Here is a 15,430-nt window from a genome sequence, read left to right on the forward strand (position 1 = left end):
TTTAATAATTTGACTAAAGTGAACACATTTCAACAGTACTATTTGATAATAATAAAAATAATATACATTAACATTTTAGTTTTAAAAGAAGCAAAAAGACACTGTTGTTTCTGAGTTTAACAGTGGAGACCAGAGTTTGATTCCAGGAAATGAAATCATGAAGCAGTTTGTTCAGAGAATAAAACAAAGAAACATCAGCTGTTCATCATTCCAGTTCTAAATAATCTAATAATCCTCCAGATTAACCTTCAAACAGAAGAGAGATGAAACTTTCAACTGAAATCAGAAGTGAACATGTTTTCTAAACATCAGAGAGCAAAAATTAGCAGGAAACTTCCTAAAGTAAAAGTTCAAGAAGGAAAAAATCAAACTTAAAATTTGTTCAAATGGTCCAAAGATTTGATAAAGAGAATCTGAACAACAAACTGAGACTCAACTGAACCACAGCAGAACCAGACTGGTACCACACCTGCACAGAGATGTGAGGGAACAGAACTGGACTTTTACCTGACTTGAATAACTCAAGAGTTCAAAGTCAAGGTGTGATAAATGTTGTATAACTGATTATGTGGTGTACATAATCAGTTATGTATACCATCTGGTTTGTAGTTTCTTCTTTCAGAAGAGCAGAACCAGGAAGTGGAAGGTCTGCAATGAAACAACAATTGTTGCCACGCTTACATTCACTTTTCTTATGATCAAAAGATACGATTTTCTTTATATATCAGCAGTAAACTCTTGAAAGAACATCTTTTCAAAATATTTTATTCATATTTGTTTATTTAAATATTTAACTGACTTCCTCTTGTACAGGATTGTGACAAACATTTATGTCCAGCGTCACACAGGAAGTAAAGAGGTCTGGTCATGTGACCTTTCACACTGGATACATGAAATTGATATTGTTTAGAGAAGACACACTATTATTTTATTTTAAAACATTAAGCAGCTGCCAAAAGTCAAAATAATTCATTTAAAGCTTCTAGAAGTTAGAAAAAATGTCTGGCAACAATGTTTGCTGGTGGGATTAAAATACAGTAATAGTTTGATTTATTTAACTGTCATAAGAGACAGAAGCAGTTTCAGAATGTCAAGTTATATTTTCACCATGTTATTCATCCATTTATTAATACCACAGTTTCAGAGAAAACATTTCAGTTGGAGACTAAATATTCATCTTCATTCTAAATGTTTCCCACAGACTGACTAAAGACATTTCTCCCTCTTCCTCCTCTATCAGACCTTCTCTGCTCCTGCAGCAGGTTCCTCCATACCTGAGAGCTTCCAGTCTCCAGTGTGGATCCTTCAGTCCAGCCGACAGCAGCTTCACTCCTGAGTCTCCTGGATGATTGTAGCTCAGGTCCAACTCTTTCAGATGGGAGGGGTTGGAGGTCAGAGCTGAGGCCAGAGAAGCACAGCCTTCCTCTGAGACCAAACAGCCTGATAAGCTGCAGACACACAATTCATCACATGATGAGAATATGAGAACATTGAGGTAGCACCCAAAGTCTGAACTGGTGATTTTCACGAGAGGAAAATACACAAGAAACTGGAGATTCACCTGTTAATAACATAGAATAGTAATACAGCTGTATTTCATTCTGTAGATAATAAAAATCAACATTTATCATTTGTAGAAGGGACGAGAAAGTCTAACAACTGGTTGGAGGAAGAATCTGCAATAATGTTTCTTTGTACACTGAGGATGCAGCAATCGGTGTCCAGCGTTACACTAACAGTTAAAGCCTGATCCCCACCTTTATACATTCCTGTCTTCTTGGTTCTTTCAGCCTGGAGTAAATGAAAACCAGCTGAGTTTATGTGTCAAGACTTAGCATGATTAGCCTCATCACAGTCAGTCATTTTTATTTTAATAATCTACTATTGAAATAACATTTGCATCATCTATAGCAGCAGTTAATGGACAGAAATATGGCTTCACTAGGATTCAAAACATTTTACCTGAGTTTCCAGGTTGCAGTTTGGACTCTTCAGTCCAGCAGAGAGAAGCTTCACTCCTGAATCCTGCAGGTTGTTGTTACTCAGGTCCAGTTCTCTGAGGCTGGAGGACTGGGAGCTGAGAACTGAGGACTGTTAGAATAATTATCTAAGTTCATTTACTTGTGAGTTTATTTGAAAGATTATGTTTTCATATTATTATTTTGTGTGTAGTTTACTTGACTCCTTTCCTTCTGTGAAACACTATTAACCATTTTTAGGATGTTTGCCTGGAGGCTAGAGACTTTGCACATTCCTGTGTTATCAGCTCCATGTGTAACTGATTAGTTGTGGTCAGCCACATGCCCTTTTAAGGGCATGTCCACAGAAGGTTCCAGAGCACCCTGTAGAAAAAGGTCATTGGTCAAATTCTTTGTGTGACTATGTGAGAAGGCCCAACCTCCTTCCTTGTATTTTCTAATAAAGCCAAATGCAGAGAAAGATCGGGCAGAGTTGATCCCAGACAGTGTTTTACAGCGATTCTTCGCGTCTGTTTTCAAGTCTCTCCTTTCTGCAGAAAAGACAATTATAACTCTGGTTGAATCTTTGCTAGTTAGGAATTAAAATAAACCTATCAAGGACAGAGCTTCACAGCTTCTCTCTGAGAGGTTACAGCCACTCAGTCTGAAGAGAGAGTGAAAAAACTCTGTTACTAGGCAATTCTTCAAAACTGTTTTCCGAACAACAATATTTTTCAGAAAACTTTATTTTACTAGGCCTGTTGTAAACAAATATTTTGTTTACAAATATTTTTGTTTAGTAATCTATCAATTATTCTTATGATTAATTGAGTAATTGGATAAAAAAATTATAAAATAAATTAATGCTGCAAGCGGCGTCGTGCAGCCCTCGCAGCTCAGCACCGCTCCGGCCTATTGGCCACCGCGGGGTGCCGGCACTGCCACCCGCCAGCCACTGTAGACCCTCTGGCACAGTTCCCGCACCCGTCCACCAGGCGATATGCACCTACGCATTCGGCAGTGCTCTCTGACTACGCACAAAAAATCTGGCAAATTGGGCGATGAGATATAGCTGTTGCTATAAAAATTGAGCCCAGTGTTGCTGCGGCGCTAAAACAGCGAAGGGAAAAGGGCTAACGTACGGCTAATTCAATTAATTTTAAAGCTTAACAATAAAGCTGCACATGTGTTTGGGGTTTCTTCAAATCTTTGGGGGCAATTTGCAGTGACCAACTGACCTGACCTACATGTTTTAGGAGATGTGGGGGGAACCGGAGCACCCGGAGAAAACCCACGCAAACACGGGGAGAACATGCAAACTCCACACAGATGGTCTCTGTGAAGACGCAGCGATAACCGCTGCACCACCGTGCTGCCCACGTTTTTTCCAATTGAGTTGGGAAGGGATCTATTTTCTAGTTTGTCAATGGGGGATAAAACTTTAACGTTTTAAATTTGACGGAGCGTGGCCTGGCGCCCCGTACACAGAGGCTACAACCTCCATGAGTTTGATTCCTCTTTTCCTCTCTTGCTCGTCTTTCTCCTTCTCTGAATATCAAAATCCAGAACATTAGACATGTTCTTGACTGTCTTCACTCTTTAGTTTTGTTTTTTGTGGCTTCTGCCATCGCAGAGTGTTCCGTACTTTTTTCCAAAATGAAATTTTAGATTTTTTCTTCTTACCATCCTGCATGATTTTAGTATCCAGATTGTCCAAATCCTCCAGGACGGTTTCTCCAGTGATCTCTGTCTCTTCTGTGGATTCCAGATCGTTGGAACAACCTGATAAAGTTTCTCCTGAGAGTTTCTCCTCTGAAGAAACCTCTTGACTTAAGACTTTAACCAGGTCCACTTGGCTCTGTGAGTCTTCCTCCTCCTCTTGGGAATCTGTGATGTGTTTTTGTTGTATATCTTCTTCCTCAGCTCTTTCTAGATCATTTTTCACACATCTGATCTCCTGCTGGTATTTCTCTGTTTGCTGTTTAAATGCAGTGACTTCATTTTCATACCAACAGTTTAGCTCTTGGTACAAACCGTTGATCTTCTCCAGCTCAGCCTGGGCACTGTTTTCCTTGTCTTGCAGGATTTGAATTTCTGTTGTTGCGTTTTGTTGGAGGACGGCAAACTCAGCTCTCATTTTGTCCAGACTCGCCTTGTCCTTCTCTGATTTCTCCAGATGTGCTTTTCTTTCCTGCTTTATTTGCTTCTGGTAGGTTTCAACCTGCTGCTTTAAATCCATATTGTCTGTTTCAAACCTACCTTTTAGCTCCTTGTGTGAAACATGAACCTGATCCAATTTCTTTAGCATCTGCTTCTCCCTCGTTCTCAGAATTATAATCTCTCTTCCCATTTTCTGGAAGAGCTCCTCCTTCTCAGCTCTCAGGTTGTTGACGAGCTTCTGATTCTCTTTCTCTCTTTCTATGTTTGCGTCTTTCTCACGTTTCACCTCCTGCCTCACCAGAGAAATATCTGCTTCATACTTACAGCGCAGCTCCTTGTAGGAAGTCTGGAGTTGGTCTAGTTCTTCTTGGACAGCCTCAGTTTTCTTTCTCTCAGCCTGTATTCCAGCTACAAATGCTTCCTGGCTGAGGAGGTGGGCCACCTTTAACTCCTCAAACTCCTGCTGCAAGGTCTTCTCCTTCATGTTTTTCACACTGTCGTAAAATTTGGATGCAATGCTTGCAGCGTAAAGTTCTCTTGGATCACTGGACATCTCTTCTCTCTCTAGTCTCTCTAGTTCCCTCTTTGCCTCTTCGGCCTCGTTGATAAGCGTTTCTCTGAGAGCTTCCTGCCTTTTTAGTCTCAGTTCCATCTCATTCAGTTTGGCCTCCAGCTCGGCCGGGTTTTGGTCGTCTTCTAACCTCCCCTTGCAACAAAACTTCAAATCCTCAAAGTCTTGTTGCAAAGGCTTCTCCTTCATGTCTTTCACATCGTTGTGAACCTTGTAAGCAGTGACATCAGAGTTAAGGACTCCTGGATCACTGGACTTCTCTACTCTCTCTTCTCTCTCTAGTCTCTCTAGTTCTCTCTTTGCCTCTTTGACCTCGTTGATAAACCTTTTTCTGAGAGCTTCCTGCTGTTTTAGCCGGAGTTCCATCTCTTCCAGCTCGGCCTCCAGGTCGGCCATGTTTTGGTTGTCTTCTATCCTGGCGCTCTCCATTTCCAGACTGGAGTCCAGTCTTTGGGTTTCCTCATCTAAGATATCCAGATGTGCAGGAGCGAAGCTGCCTTGGGGGTTTTGCTGGACTCCCGTTCTCGCCTGGGGTCCCATCATTTTGTTGCAGTATTGCTGAAATAAGTGAAACATTTTTCCTCAATACAATCACTAAAATGGTCGATTGGTAAACTACCTGAAAGAGCTTTGCGCACGTCTGAACTGGTCAGTGATATTGCAAGACATCACAGAATCTTCCTTTGCTGGCAGTGTGACATCACTCCACCACCAAATATCTCAATATTTATTCTTGTTTACATTCAAAATAGTCCATGATTCACTCGTTTTTATCCAAACTCATTTCTGTTTTGGGCCAGATCAAAAACCTGAATGTTCATAAAGGGCCTGTTGTGCCAGAACATATTGATAAAAACCAATGAAACTGTTAAAATATCAATAAATAGGTGTTTCAGCATCAATAAGTGTTTCTTAAAATAACATAATATTGAACATCTTTTCACACTAATCAGTTCATCCAGGATTGTTTTTGTGCTTTTCTGCAATCATCACAGATTTTGTGGCGCTAATTTAGAAATATTTGTAGAGAATTTTTTACAATATTTGCGCTAACATATGATGTTAAATGTGATCTTTTATTAATCGCTCTATCGGTCATGGACTATAACTTGACATCAGGTCAGGCTGAGACAGCAGGCACTTGAACCCAAATGTTTATGGACAATTTTGAGAAAAAATGTTGATAAACTCAGAAAACATGTTGATAAACTCAGAAAACATGTTGATAAACTCAGAAAACATGTTGATAAACTCAGAAAACATGTTGATAAACTCAGAAAATGTCGATAAACTCAGAAAACATGTGGGGATCTGTTGATTTTTGTGTGAATTTTGCGGTTATTTGTAAAAACTGGAGGGGCCCATTGCTATGATTTGGAGTCTAGAGGGCCACATAAAAAGCTATGGCGGGCCAGATTTGGCCCTCGGGCCTTGAGTTTGACACACGTGCCATATATGATAATCTATAGAACTTTTTTCAATATCTAAACATTGGGAAGTTAATTTTGCTTGTTTAGTCAAACATTTATTTTCTTTTGTATTGTGGAAAAAGGGAGTGTGAAAGAAAATTTATAATAAATCGATGTAAACAACATGAAAAAGTAAAAGATAAAAACTAAAACTATTGATTTATAAATCTTGTTGAAAGTTGGTTAGGATTGATTAAGCCTCGTTGTTAATATCAGGCTTAAAACTCAAAACTGTAAATGAGTAAAAGTTGTAATGTGCTAGCATTGTTGTAGTTTGTTTATGTTGTCATAGCAACTGCCTAGCAACATGGCTGTTGCTAGGCAACAGTTAAAACAAAGAATGTTGTAATCTATAGTTTCAGTATGTTTTTGTTAGCTTTTTAAATGTATTGCGGAAAACGGCTCTTTTGAGTTTAAAAACAGTATTTTTATATCATTAGTACAACAGATGAATTGTGACTTTTTACAGATACCAGTTCTACCAATCTAGTGAAAGTAAAGCCTTTAATCTCATAATTATGACTTAGCTAACTCACTATTCCACATCTCCACTAAGTCTTAGCGGAGATGTAGAACATAAATACAAGTTTTGTTTGTGTTTTCAATCAAATTGGATCCATAACTTCTAAATAATTGCAGAAAAAACAACACAATACAAAAAAAGCATCAATCTTCTGTTACGTAGTGAATAAAAAGCATATTCATGTCAAGGAAGTGAAGGTTGTCTGTTTCTGGTGAACTCTGAAGAACCTTGGATAATATCAGTTAAAACATTTAATTTTCCTTTGGGATCAAAAAGGTATTTTTATTGAATTTGTGTCAGTTAATCTCAGTATTAGCCATAAAATGTCCTTCCTGCAGGCATGTTGGATCAGACACGTCTCCATTTAAACACAATTTCCAGATATAATCTCAAATTCAAACAATAAACAAGCAAACTTCTTGTATTTTTTTCCACCAGCAGCAGTAAAACAAATAGTGGAAAGAGAAACTTTATTAGAGCATGAATTTGACAGATTTTTTGCTTCCTCAGAGGCCGAGGTTTTAACTCGGTCCGCACAACGCAAGCAGGACTTTCTGATAATGTCCTTTGGTGTCGTTCTGTTAAAAACAAAATCAGAAACATTATTGATGTGGTTTGAAATGTAAACATAGAAACAGTTTGGGAAACGTGTTTTACCAAGATGTCCTCATGTAGGGTTCTCTCAAACATTGCCCGGTACTCCTCTACGACCTTCTGCAGGTCGACCTCGGAGCGGCTCACCAGGATCCGGATCAGAGTCTGATCACTCGTACCGTGACCCTGGTAAGGCAGAAAATGGACCAAATGAAGTTTTGGTTGGAAATTTTGATTCCTTTTCATGGATCAAACTAAGTTAATTTAAATTATTATGTATGGTTACTCTAACAAAAACTGTATGTTGCATAAAAAACTTTAACAATCTTAGAAATATAGTTTGCCAAAAGTTACTTTCTACACAGCAAAAACTCAAAATCTTACCAAGTATTTTTGGTTTAGTTTCCAGTTCAAATGTCTTGGTAAACTTTAAATAAGACAAAACTATATCTTGCTCAAAATGTAACTTTTGAGCAAGATATAGGAGCTTGTTTTAAGTCATTAATTTCTTAATATAGATTTTTTTTTAAAGTTCTAGTTTCACTTTCAGATTATTTTACGTATAACACGAGGAAAAATCATGTTGTAAGTGAATTTCTTGTCAAAAGTTTAAAATTTTCATCTTTTCAATTTTTTCTAGAAAATGTTTGTTTTTTCCAACAAAGTTTTGAATTTTCAAATTCAGACATTTCTGAAACTTTTTTTCTAAAGAGTTTCTGAGATTAAATTCAACATTTCTGATTTTTTTCTAGCAAATTTTCAACTTCTCAGCCTCAGAAATTTCCCATTTTAGATGAATCTCAAAATTTGAATTTTTCTAGCACATTTTGAACTTTACAAACTCTGAAATTTCAAAAAATTTTCTAGTAATTTTCTGAGATTAAAGTCAAAATTTGAATTTTTCTAGCAAATGTTTGACTTTTCAATCCCAGAAACAAAAAAAAAAACTTCTAGAACATTCCTGAGATTATGTAAAACTTTCTGAGGTTTCTTGGCAGAATTGTACCTTTTTTCTATCTACACTGGTATTAATACGGCATCATACAAAACAATTTTTACACATCTGGAATTTAATGACAGACAGCTAAAACTGATTTTATGTTAAAATAGCTTTCCATATCGCTCCAAACTAAGAAGTTTATTAAAACATGGTAAAATATGAACACTGTAGTCGTAATAATCTGGATTAATCCCTATTTTAACCATGTTTTTAGTGGGATTAGGAGCAGCAGACGCGTTCACTCACCTTCATGGCCCGATTGAGTTTCTCAGCAAAGAAAGCCGGTGTGTTCCAGGCGCATTTCACTGGACATGAAAGAGGAAACTCCGTAAAAATAAAATACGTAATACAACAATAAAAACTCTGTCACAGACTAAAAATAATAGAGTCCAGATGTTTCTGTGTCTCCCAGCTGTGGAGCTTCAGGGTTCAGCTCAACGCGTCCAGAACCTTTTTTAAAATGAACGGAAAGGTGAGAAACATTTAAACCAGCTGGATGCTGCTGGGCTGAAACTGAACAAAAAATAAACAATTTTCTGTTCAGTTTGAGATCCAATTCTAAGAGCAAAACAACATATTAGGGCCATTGTAGATAAAGACAAAATAGCTAATTTCTGCCCAAAAAACTCACATTTTTAGAAACATTTTTGAGATCCAAAAGTCAAACATTTTATAGAAAAAACTCAAATTTTTAATATTAATAACAGAAATTTTCAAGAGAAAAATGCAGAAGTTTGAGTTTGAAGTCAAAAGATTTGCTAGAAAAAAACTTTTTAAATTAATTTCAGAAGATTTTGAGAAACGCTCAGTTTTGACTCAAGTCTGAAAATAAAAAAAATAAAAAAATAAAAATATTTTTGGAGATCCAGAAGTGAAATATTTTCGAGAAAAAAACCTCTGAAATTTGAGATTTATCTCAGAAAAGTTAAAAAATAAAAATAAAATAAATTCTGAGATTGAAAAGTCAAAAATTTGATTAGGATGTAAATGTGTAAATTATTGGATTTATAAGGAGCTGCCACATCTAGAACCACCACTAGAGGGAGCAATTCATTGTATTTACTTTTTCACAAATTCAACAAGTGAGACATAAAATTCTAATACTCTGAATATTTAAAATGTTTGAGTTGGAGTGTTAAATTCTCTTTAGAAATTAAGGACTTTTTATATTTCAGTGAGTATACCTGCATTAACAAGCCATTACTAATCATATTATTAGTTGGGAATGGTCTGTTAATGGCAGTACTGTTGTTTATCGTGATAATAATAACACAGAGTGATGAGTTTTGGTGACAGGCCCTCCTACCGATGTCAATGAGACAGTCCTCGATGTCTCCCTTCAGCTCCATCTGCAGGGCTTTAGGCAGCGTGACGTCGCTGATGGCAGCATAATGCTGGAACGCTGGCAGGAAACAAAAACACAACTTTCATTTCATGTTTGAACGACTGAACGGAATATATGTTGTACTGCTTTTAAATATATTTCTGCTATAAAGTTGAAGATATTGTATTGTTATTGTTGTATTGTATATTGGGTTTTTTTTCTTGAAAAGCGAAGAATAATTGTTGAATTGGATTACATGACCATATGGAAGAAGATTATGGCCACTTTTTCAGAAATATCAGAATTTTACCACTAATGTTAAAATTCTAATTAATCTAAAAAAAAAAAAATAGACTTTTCCTCAGAATTTTAATGCTTTTTCTCTCAAAATGTCAAAAAAATCCTACAATTCTAATTTTAATCTCAAAATTTTTGTTTTTCCTCATAAATAATTTTTTCTTTGAATCCAGAATTTTTTGGGAGGGAAATATTGATTCAAACTTTTTAGCAGAAAGTTTGATATGAAAATATCAGAATCCTAAATTTAATCTCAGAAAAATGTACCCCCCCTAGTGGCCTGAATGCTTTCCTGTATGATTAAAACGCAACATCACCTCAAATTATTGTGACATAACTTGTTCAGGTTATTGAATATTTCTCAGCCAGTCTTCTGTTTGGTGCCCAGGTGTGACCCGGTCACCTGTCGGTGCTGCTCCACCTGTTTGTCCAGGTGAAACCCAACAATCAACACTTTCCTGTGACTCACTTTTAGAAAGCTGCGGCCCGCTGCGCGTGGTCAGGATGTTGATGAAGGTCGACACATTTGCTTTGCCGATGCCTTCACCAGCTTCAAACAAAATCTGGACAAGAAAAAATTAAAATAAAATGAGCACAAAGAAATACCTGAATCTTAAAATCTCAACTTCAACACATGAACTTATGTTTTTTTCATACTTGTACACAAATCAAAACAATAAAAATAAAGAAAAATCACAAAATAACCAAAGTTGAATGACTCAGACTTGCGTTTCTTAATTTAATTTCTACCTTGGCGTCCTTTTTGGCCAGCTCCATGTCGACCGCAGTGTTCTGGTCCCGCTTGGTGTTGAGCATGGCCAGCAGTGCTGTGGTGAAGTCACCGCCGGTCTCTTCCTTAATCACCTCCTCCAGCTCCTTCTGGTACTCTGACAAAATTCAGATCAAAATGTTCAACTTTTAACCTGAACAGAAGAAAATATATGGACAGTCTTGACCAGTGAGAAAGATACAGGAACAAAATGGCTGCTGTCGGGATCGACCTGTATGAGACGGAGCTTCCTCACTGCAAAAACACAAAACCTTAATCTCCTAGTTGTTGCTGAAAAGTTAATTGTAAGTTACTTTTGTTGTATTTCAAACGTACTAAGATATTTGAAATAGAAATTAGACCAAAGCTAGCAGACAAAAGCTACAGTAGCTATGCTAAATTTGCTAGTTTAGCAGTAAATACAGTAAATATCACAGATAGTTTATCTTACTATTAAACAAAGGTGGATAGAGTTATGAAATAGTTGTAATGTGCTTTTATTGTTTATAAGTTAGATAGGAACAAAACGAGAGCTAGTTCCTAGCTTCTGGCTTGTTTACTGTTGTCATAGCAACTCCATAGCAACCGCCTGCCAAGCCGACTGTCAGTTACAAAGTTCAGGGAAGTGCGACGTCACATGAGAACCGCGTGTAAACGGAGGATCTCATAAAAACCTTGTTTGAAGACTTTCTTTATTTCTTGAATTTCTGCGTAGGATCTCGTCGCCAGAACCTCGACGAGGACGTCCTCGTCTGTTCCCAGACCCTGTGGCAGCAAACGGGACGAAGAAATTTATCAGCAACGCACGGCAACGTTGATCCTAAAACACAGGGGTGACCAAACGGCGGCCCGCGGGCCATATGTGGCCCCTGGGCTGATTTTTTGGGGGCCCCCCGACCACAATTCAAAAATTACACTAGCTTGTCCCGTCCAAGCTTAGTGGCCGATGAAGCCATTTAAAAAATGACTTGTTATAAGTGAAATTATCTGCCAATAGAACTAAAACTGTTTCATCAATACTAAAGAATTATTTTCTTTAAAACAAGCTCCTATTTTACTGAGAAGTTATTTGTGAGTTAATATTTCAAGTGCACTAAGATATTTGTGTGAGAATCTAGACCAAAGTTATTTGGTAAGGTTTTATGTTTTTGCAGAATGAACAGGACAAAAATCATCATTTAAACTAAATTCCCCCCAAAAAAGATAAAAGGCAAAAATGTTGGACCAAAATTAAGGCATTTTTTCACCATTTTGTTGCTGGTGGTCTGGTACCAAAATCTGACGAATTATCCTGAGATCTTCTTATTCTACATAATCCCTACTTCTAGATAATTTATGTGAATTAATTTTAAATATTAATATTTTCATTCTGGTACTGAAAATAGAACAAAAGTGCATCTTTTTATGTTAACATTTATGAATAGTGGCATTTTAAACTTGTTTTATTCGTACTACAGATAGAAAGGATTCGGTATTTTTGATCACAGTTAAGATTGTAAATCATTACTGGTTTACCTTGGTGGCTCTCCTGAGCAGGTAGGCATCGAATTGAGCTGGAGGCATCAGCAGAGCCAGAACCACATCCTCCAAATGTGACCTGAGGACTGGCTTCAGGGATTTAACCAGATTCTGGAAAAACAACGTCAAAGGATTAAATTTATTTAATCACTTTTCACTTTTGAACCTGAATTACTTAAATAAACTTCATGGCGAAGTTACTGAGATGCATCTGTAGTTTAAGCATCATTAAAGTCCCATTAGTAGAATGTAGCACCCTCTGGTGGTGACATTTAATACTGTATTTAACTAAACTTTTCTTCAAATTCACCTTTTAAAAGTGCTGAAAAGAAAAGCATACGGACACAGTTACCTGTTTGAAAGCAGGGAAAATAAAATCTCACAATATCAAATCTGACAACAAAATAAGACGACCGGAAATGAGCGGCTGTCGAAATGGACGGTCGAGCTTTCAGATTGATTCCCGCCCTTATCCTCAGCGAATGCTCCGTTACCTAGCAACCGTGACGAGGCTAAACACAAGCTAGCAAAAAGCTAAAAGAAAATTGAACCGGATCTCTCCGTTTGTTTTGAACATGTATTGTTTGGCTTCATTGACCAGCCAATACCTAAAAGTACAAACAATTCAACATTTTTAATCTTATTATAAACTTAGCCAATTCACAAATACCCTCACAATAATCAAAAAACACTTGTTTCCCTTTTAGGAAATGAGATTAAAGAAAAACATCAGAAATTCCACCAATTCTAAAGCCATTAAAGCTTCTCTATTTAATGTATTTATGTAATATGTTATTGTAAGACGTTGTTAGTAAACTCTCAATACATAACAGTGAATTTTATTGTAGTATTCAGTGTCCTGTGTCTCAATGATGCTGAACTCTATTATTATTCAGTTAAACCTACATTTCATTAAATTAAATTTGTATCAAATTTATAATAATAAAAAAACATGACTAAGGAACCGTTTTCAGTTATTTAAAACTGTAATCTTCTCCCGCTCTGTCCGCCATTTTTACAAGAACAAAAATCTCCTCTTTGTCCTGCCAGGAACCTTGAGAAAGAATACACCAGTGTTCCCTTTAAAGCCGGGGAAAGAAGGACGCTTTGACGGCTGCAGAGGAAGGATCTGTGATGACGCATCTTTGTGCACTCAGGATCCAGCAACAACTTACTTTTCCAAAGGACGATTCGTAAACGGCTTTAATTTTCTGCCTCTGCTCGTTGTTTCTCTTCGCCAGAATGGCACCGATCACATCCTCATCCACTTCTAGAAAGAAAAAAATACAACCATTGCTAAATAGTCACTTTTACAAAACCTCAATAAAAACCTCAAATGACCTGAAATGGTAAAGTTTTTCAGTAATTTATCAAAAATAAAACACATTTCACAGCCTTTGTATCTAAAACTTAGAAACAAGAACATTTCTGATCACTCACTTTTACTTTGAATGGCGCTCTGAAGGATCGACGCGTCACTGCTAGCATTGAAGTTTGGATACGGAGTGACCGTCCCGTAGTACTTTGGTTTGGGTTTCTCCTTCACCTTCATAAACAACCAAGATTAGATTATTACCAAAACAATAAATACTGCGGAAAACATAATACGGCTCAAGGAAATGATAATGGACGTGTTTGATTTGCAGAAATCAGTCCAAAGATGAATCTCAACATAGATTATTACTGATTTATTACAATAATTCAATTCAAAAAGTGAATTGCATATGAAATTATTCTGTTTTCAGCTGTTTTTTGTGTTAACTGTGATGAATATAACTTACACTTCAGTTTTTTCTTCCACTAAGCTTTCCATACTTGCATAAAACACACTAAGCTACCTGCTTCTTTTTTTTTTTTTTAGGAAAATACATTTTATGGCTTAAAAATATTTAACATAGTTGACATTTGGACTGATCTTGTGTAATATTTTAATTTTATGAAAACCAATTTGTGGTTATCAAAATTATCAAAATTAATAAATTTTGGGAACTGAATGTAAATGTTTCACTTTTTGAACTGAATTATTGAACTTGATTCAATGATATTCTAAATGTATTAGCCTCCACCTGTATACTCACATTGACGGTTTCTTCCTTTGGGTCTCTGTTGTGGATGATACCTTTGAAGAACTTCTTGAAAAGAGACATTTTAACTCGAGTTTTAAAACCACTTTCAATGGACAAACCTGCAGGGGACAAAAAATAGGAGATTTGTAAGTAATTTAGTTGTCACAAGAGAAATGGAGAGAAGAACCTCAGCTGTCAAACAAGGAAAAACAGAAGAAACAAAGATGGGTTGGTGCGTAATTGGATCACCTGGACGCAGGTGAGAAACAAAGACAGGAAGCTAACAAAGTGCAAAAAACACAAAACAATAATTTAAAAAACTGACAGATTTAAACATTTAGGATCTTACCGGAGTCACAAAGCTCGTCCAGACAAACGTTGCAGTGAATTCAGATCACGCCCCTCTCCACCCTTTTCTAGGTAGTTTTACCTGAACGGCATCAGCCAATCACCTGTCAGCTTTCCCACCAGGTCTCCTACAGGTGTAGCAGCTCCTGTTCAGTTTTCACCTTTTTACCCCTTTAACTCAATCCGATTGTGACTCATGGAAACGATTCAGGAATCAGATAAAAGCCGACAACAACTGACAACGACAAGCTAACAAAAGAGACTGGAATCCACGAACACACCCAGTGTGGTTCTGTTGAACGACGGCTGAACCAGACGGTCCACATTCTTCCGTTCAGAGGTTTGGTGTTAAAGGAGAGCTGGACTAAAGCTATGAACCCGAAATCTTGTTCCACATGTTACTTCAGAACATTGAGTTTGCAGACAGGAGGCTTTGCTGATAAATAAAATAAAAACTGTTTTGTAGGATAGAAAAGTTAAGGAATGATTGGGGTTAAATCATGAATAGCTGGAGGTGGCAGATTTATTCCTAGCTAACTTAGAAAATAGGACATGTAGACCAAGAATTAATTAAACAGTTTTTTGAATACAAAGTCCATTAAATCAACTCCACACTTAATACATTGCAGTCTTTATTTGTGAACGTGTTGCTGTACGGTTTGAAAGCTTAAACAATCGAAAAACGCAAAATGCACAGTGAAAAAAGTATTAATCATGTCAGTTTTGTTTCCAGTAAACATAATCAAAAAGGGGATGTTGACAGGAAATTCCCACCAGATGTTGGTAACAAAACAAATAATCCACTCACACAAATAAATCTAGCCTACCTAATA

The 15,430-nt window shown here is 36.8% G+C and overlaps 1 protein-coding gene across 1 annotated transcript; it reads right to left on the reverse strand.

The window, feature by feature from the left end:
* Positions 1-6,643: 6,643 nt before the first annotated feature.
* On the reverse strand, positions 6,644-15,002 carry LOC116724570 (annexin A1-like). The gene is made up of 12 exons (XM_032570338.1): positions 14,599-15,002; positions 14,262-14,368; positions 13,624-13,729; positions 13,359-13,453; positions 12,181-12,294; positions 11,340-11,430; positions 10,647-10,783; positions 10,366-10,459; positions 9,582-9,677; positions 8,522-8,580; positions 7,339-7,461; positions 6,644-7,259 (listed from the first exon to the last, which is right to left on the reverse strand). The coding sequence occupies exons 2-12, from the start codon at positions 14,328-14,330 to the stop codon at positions 7,203-7,205; spliced, it is 1,041 nt and encodes a 346-aa protein (XP_032426229.1). The 5' UTR covers positions 14,331-14,368; positions 14,599-15,002; the 3' UTR covers positions 6,644-7,202.
* Between the last annotated feature and the right edge of the window lie 428 nt (positions 15,003-15,430).

Source organism: Xiphophorus hellerii, chromosome 8 (assembly GCF_003331165.1).
Source record: "Xiphophorus hellerii strain 12219 chromosome 8, Xiphophorus_hellerii-4.1, whole genome shotgun sequence".
Lineage (NCBI taxonomy): Eukaryota > Metazoa > Chordata > Actinopteri > Cyprinodontiformes > Poeciliidae > Xiphophorus > Xiphophorus hellerii.

Coding starts and splice junctions, on each gene's coding strand:
- LOC116724570 (XM_032570338.1), bottom strand. CDS start 14,330: ATGTCTCTTTTCAAGAAGTTCTTCAAAGGTATCATCCACAACAGAGAC. Junction 9,678..10,365: donor CGGGCCGCAGCTTTCTAAAA/GTGAGTCACAGG, acceptor GTTTCCTGCCAG/CGTTCCAGCATTATGCTGCC. Junction 8,581..9,581: donor GGACTGTCTCATTGACATCG/GTAGGAGGGCCT, acceptor TTTCATGTCCAG/TGAAATGCGCCTGGAACACA.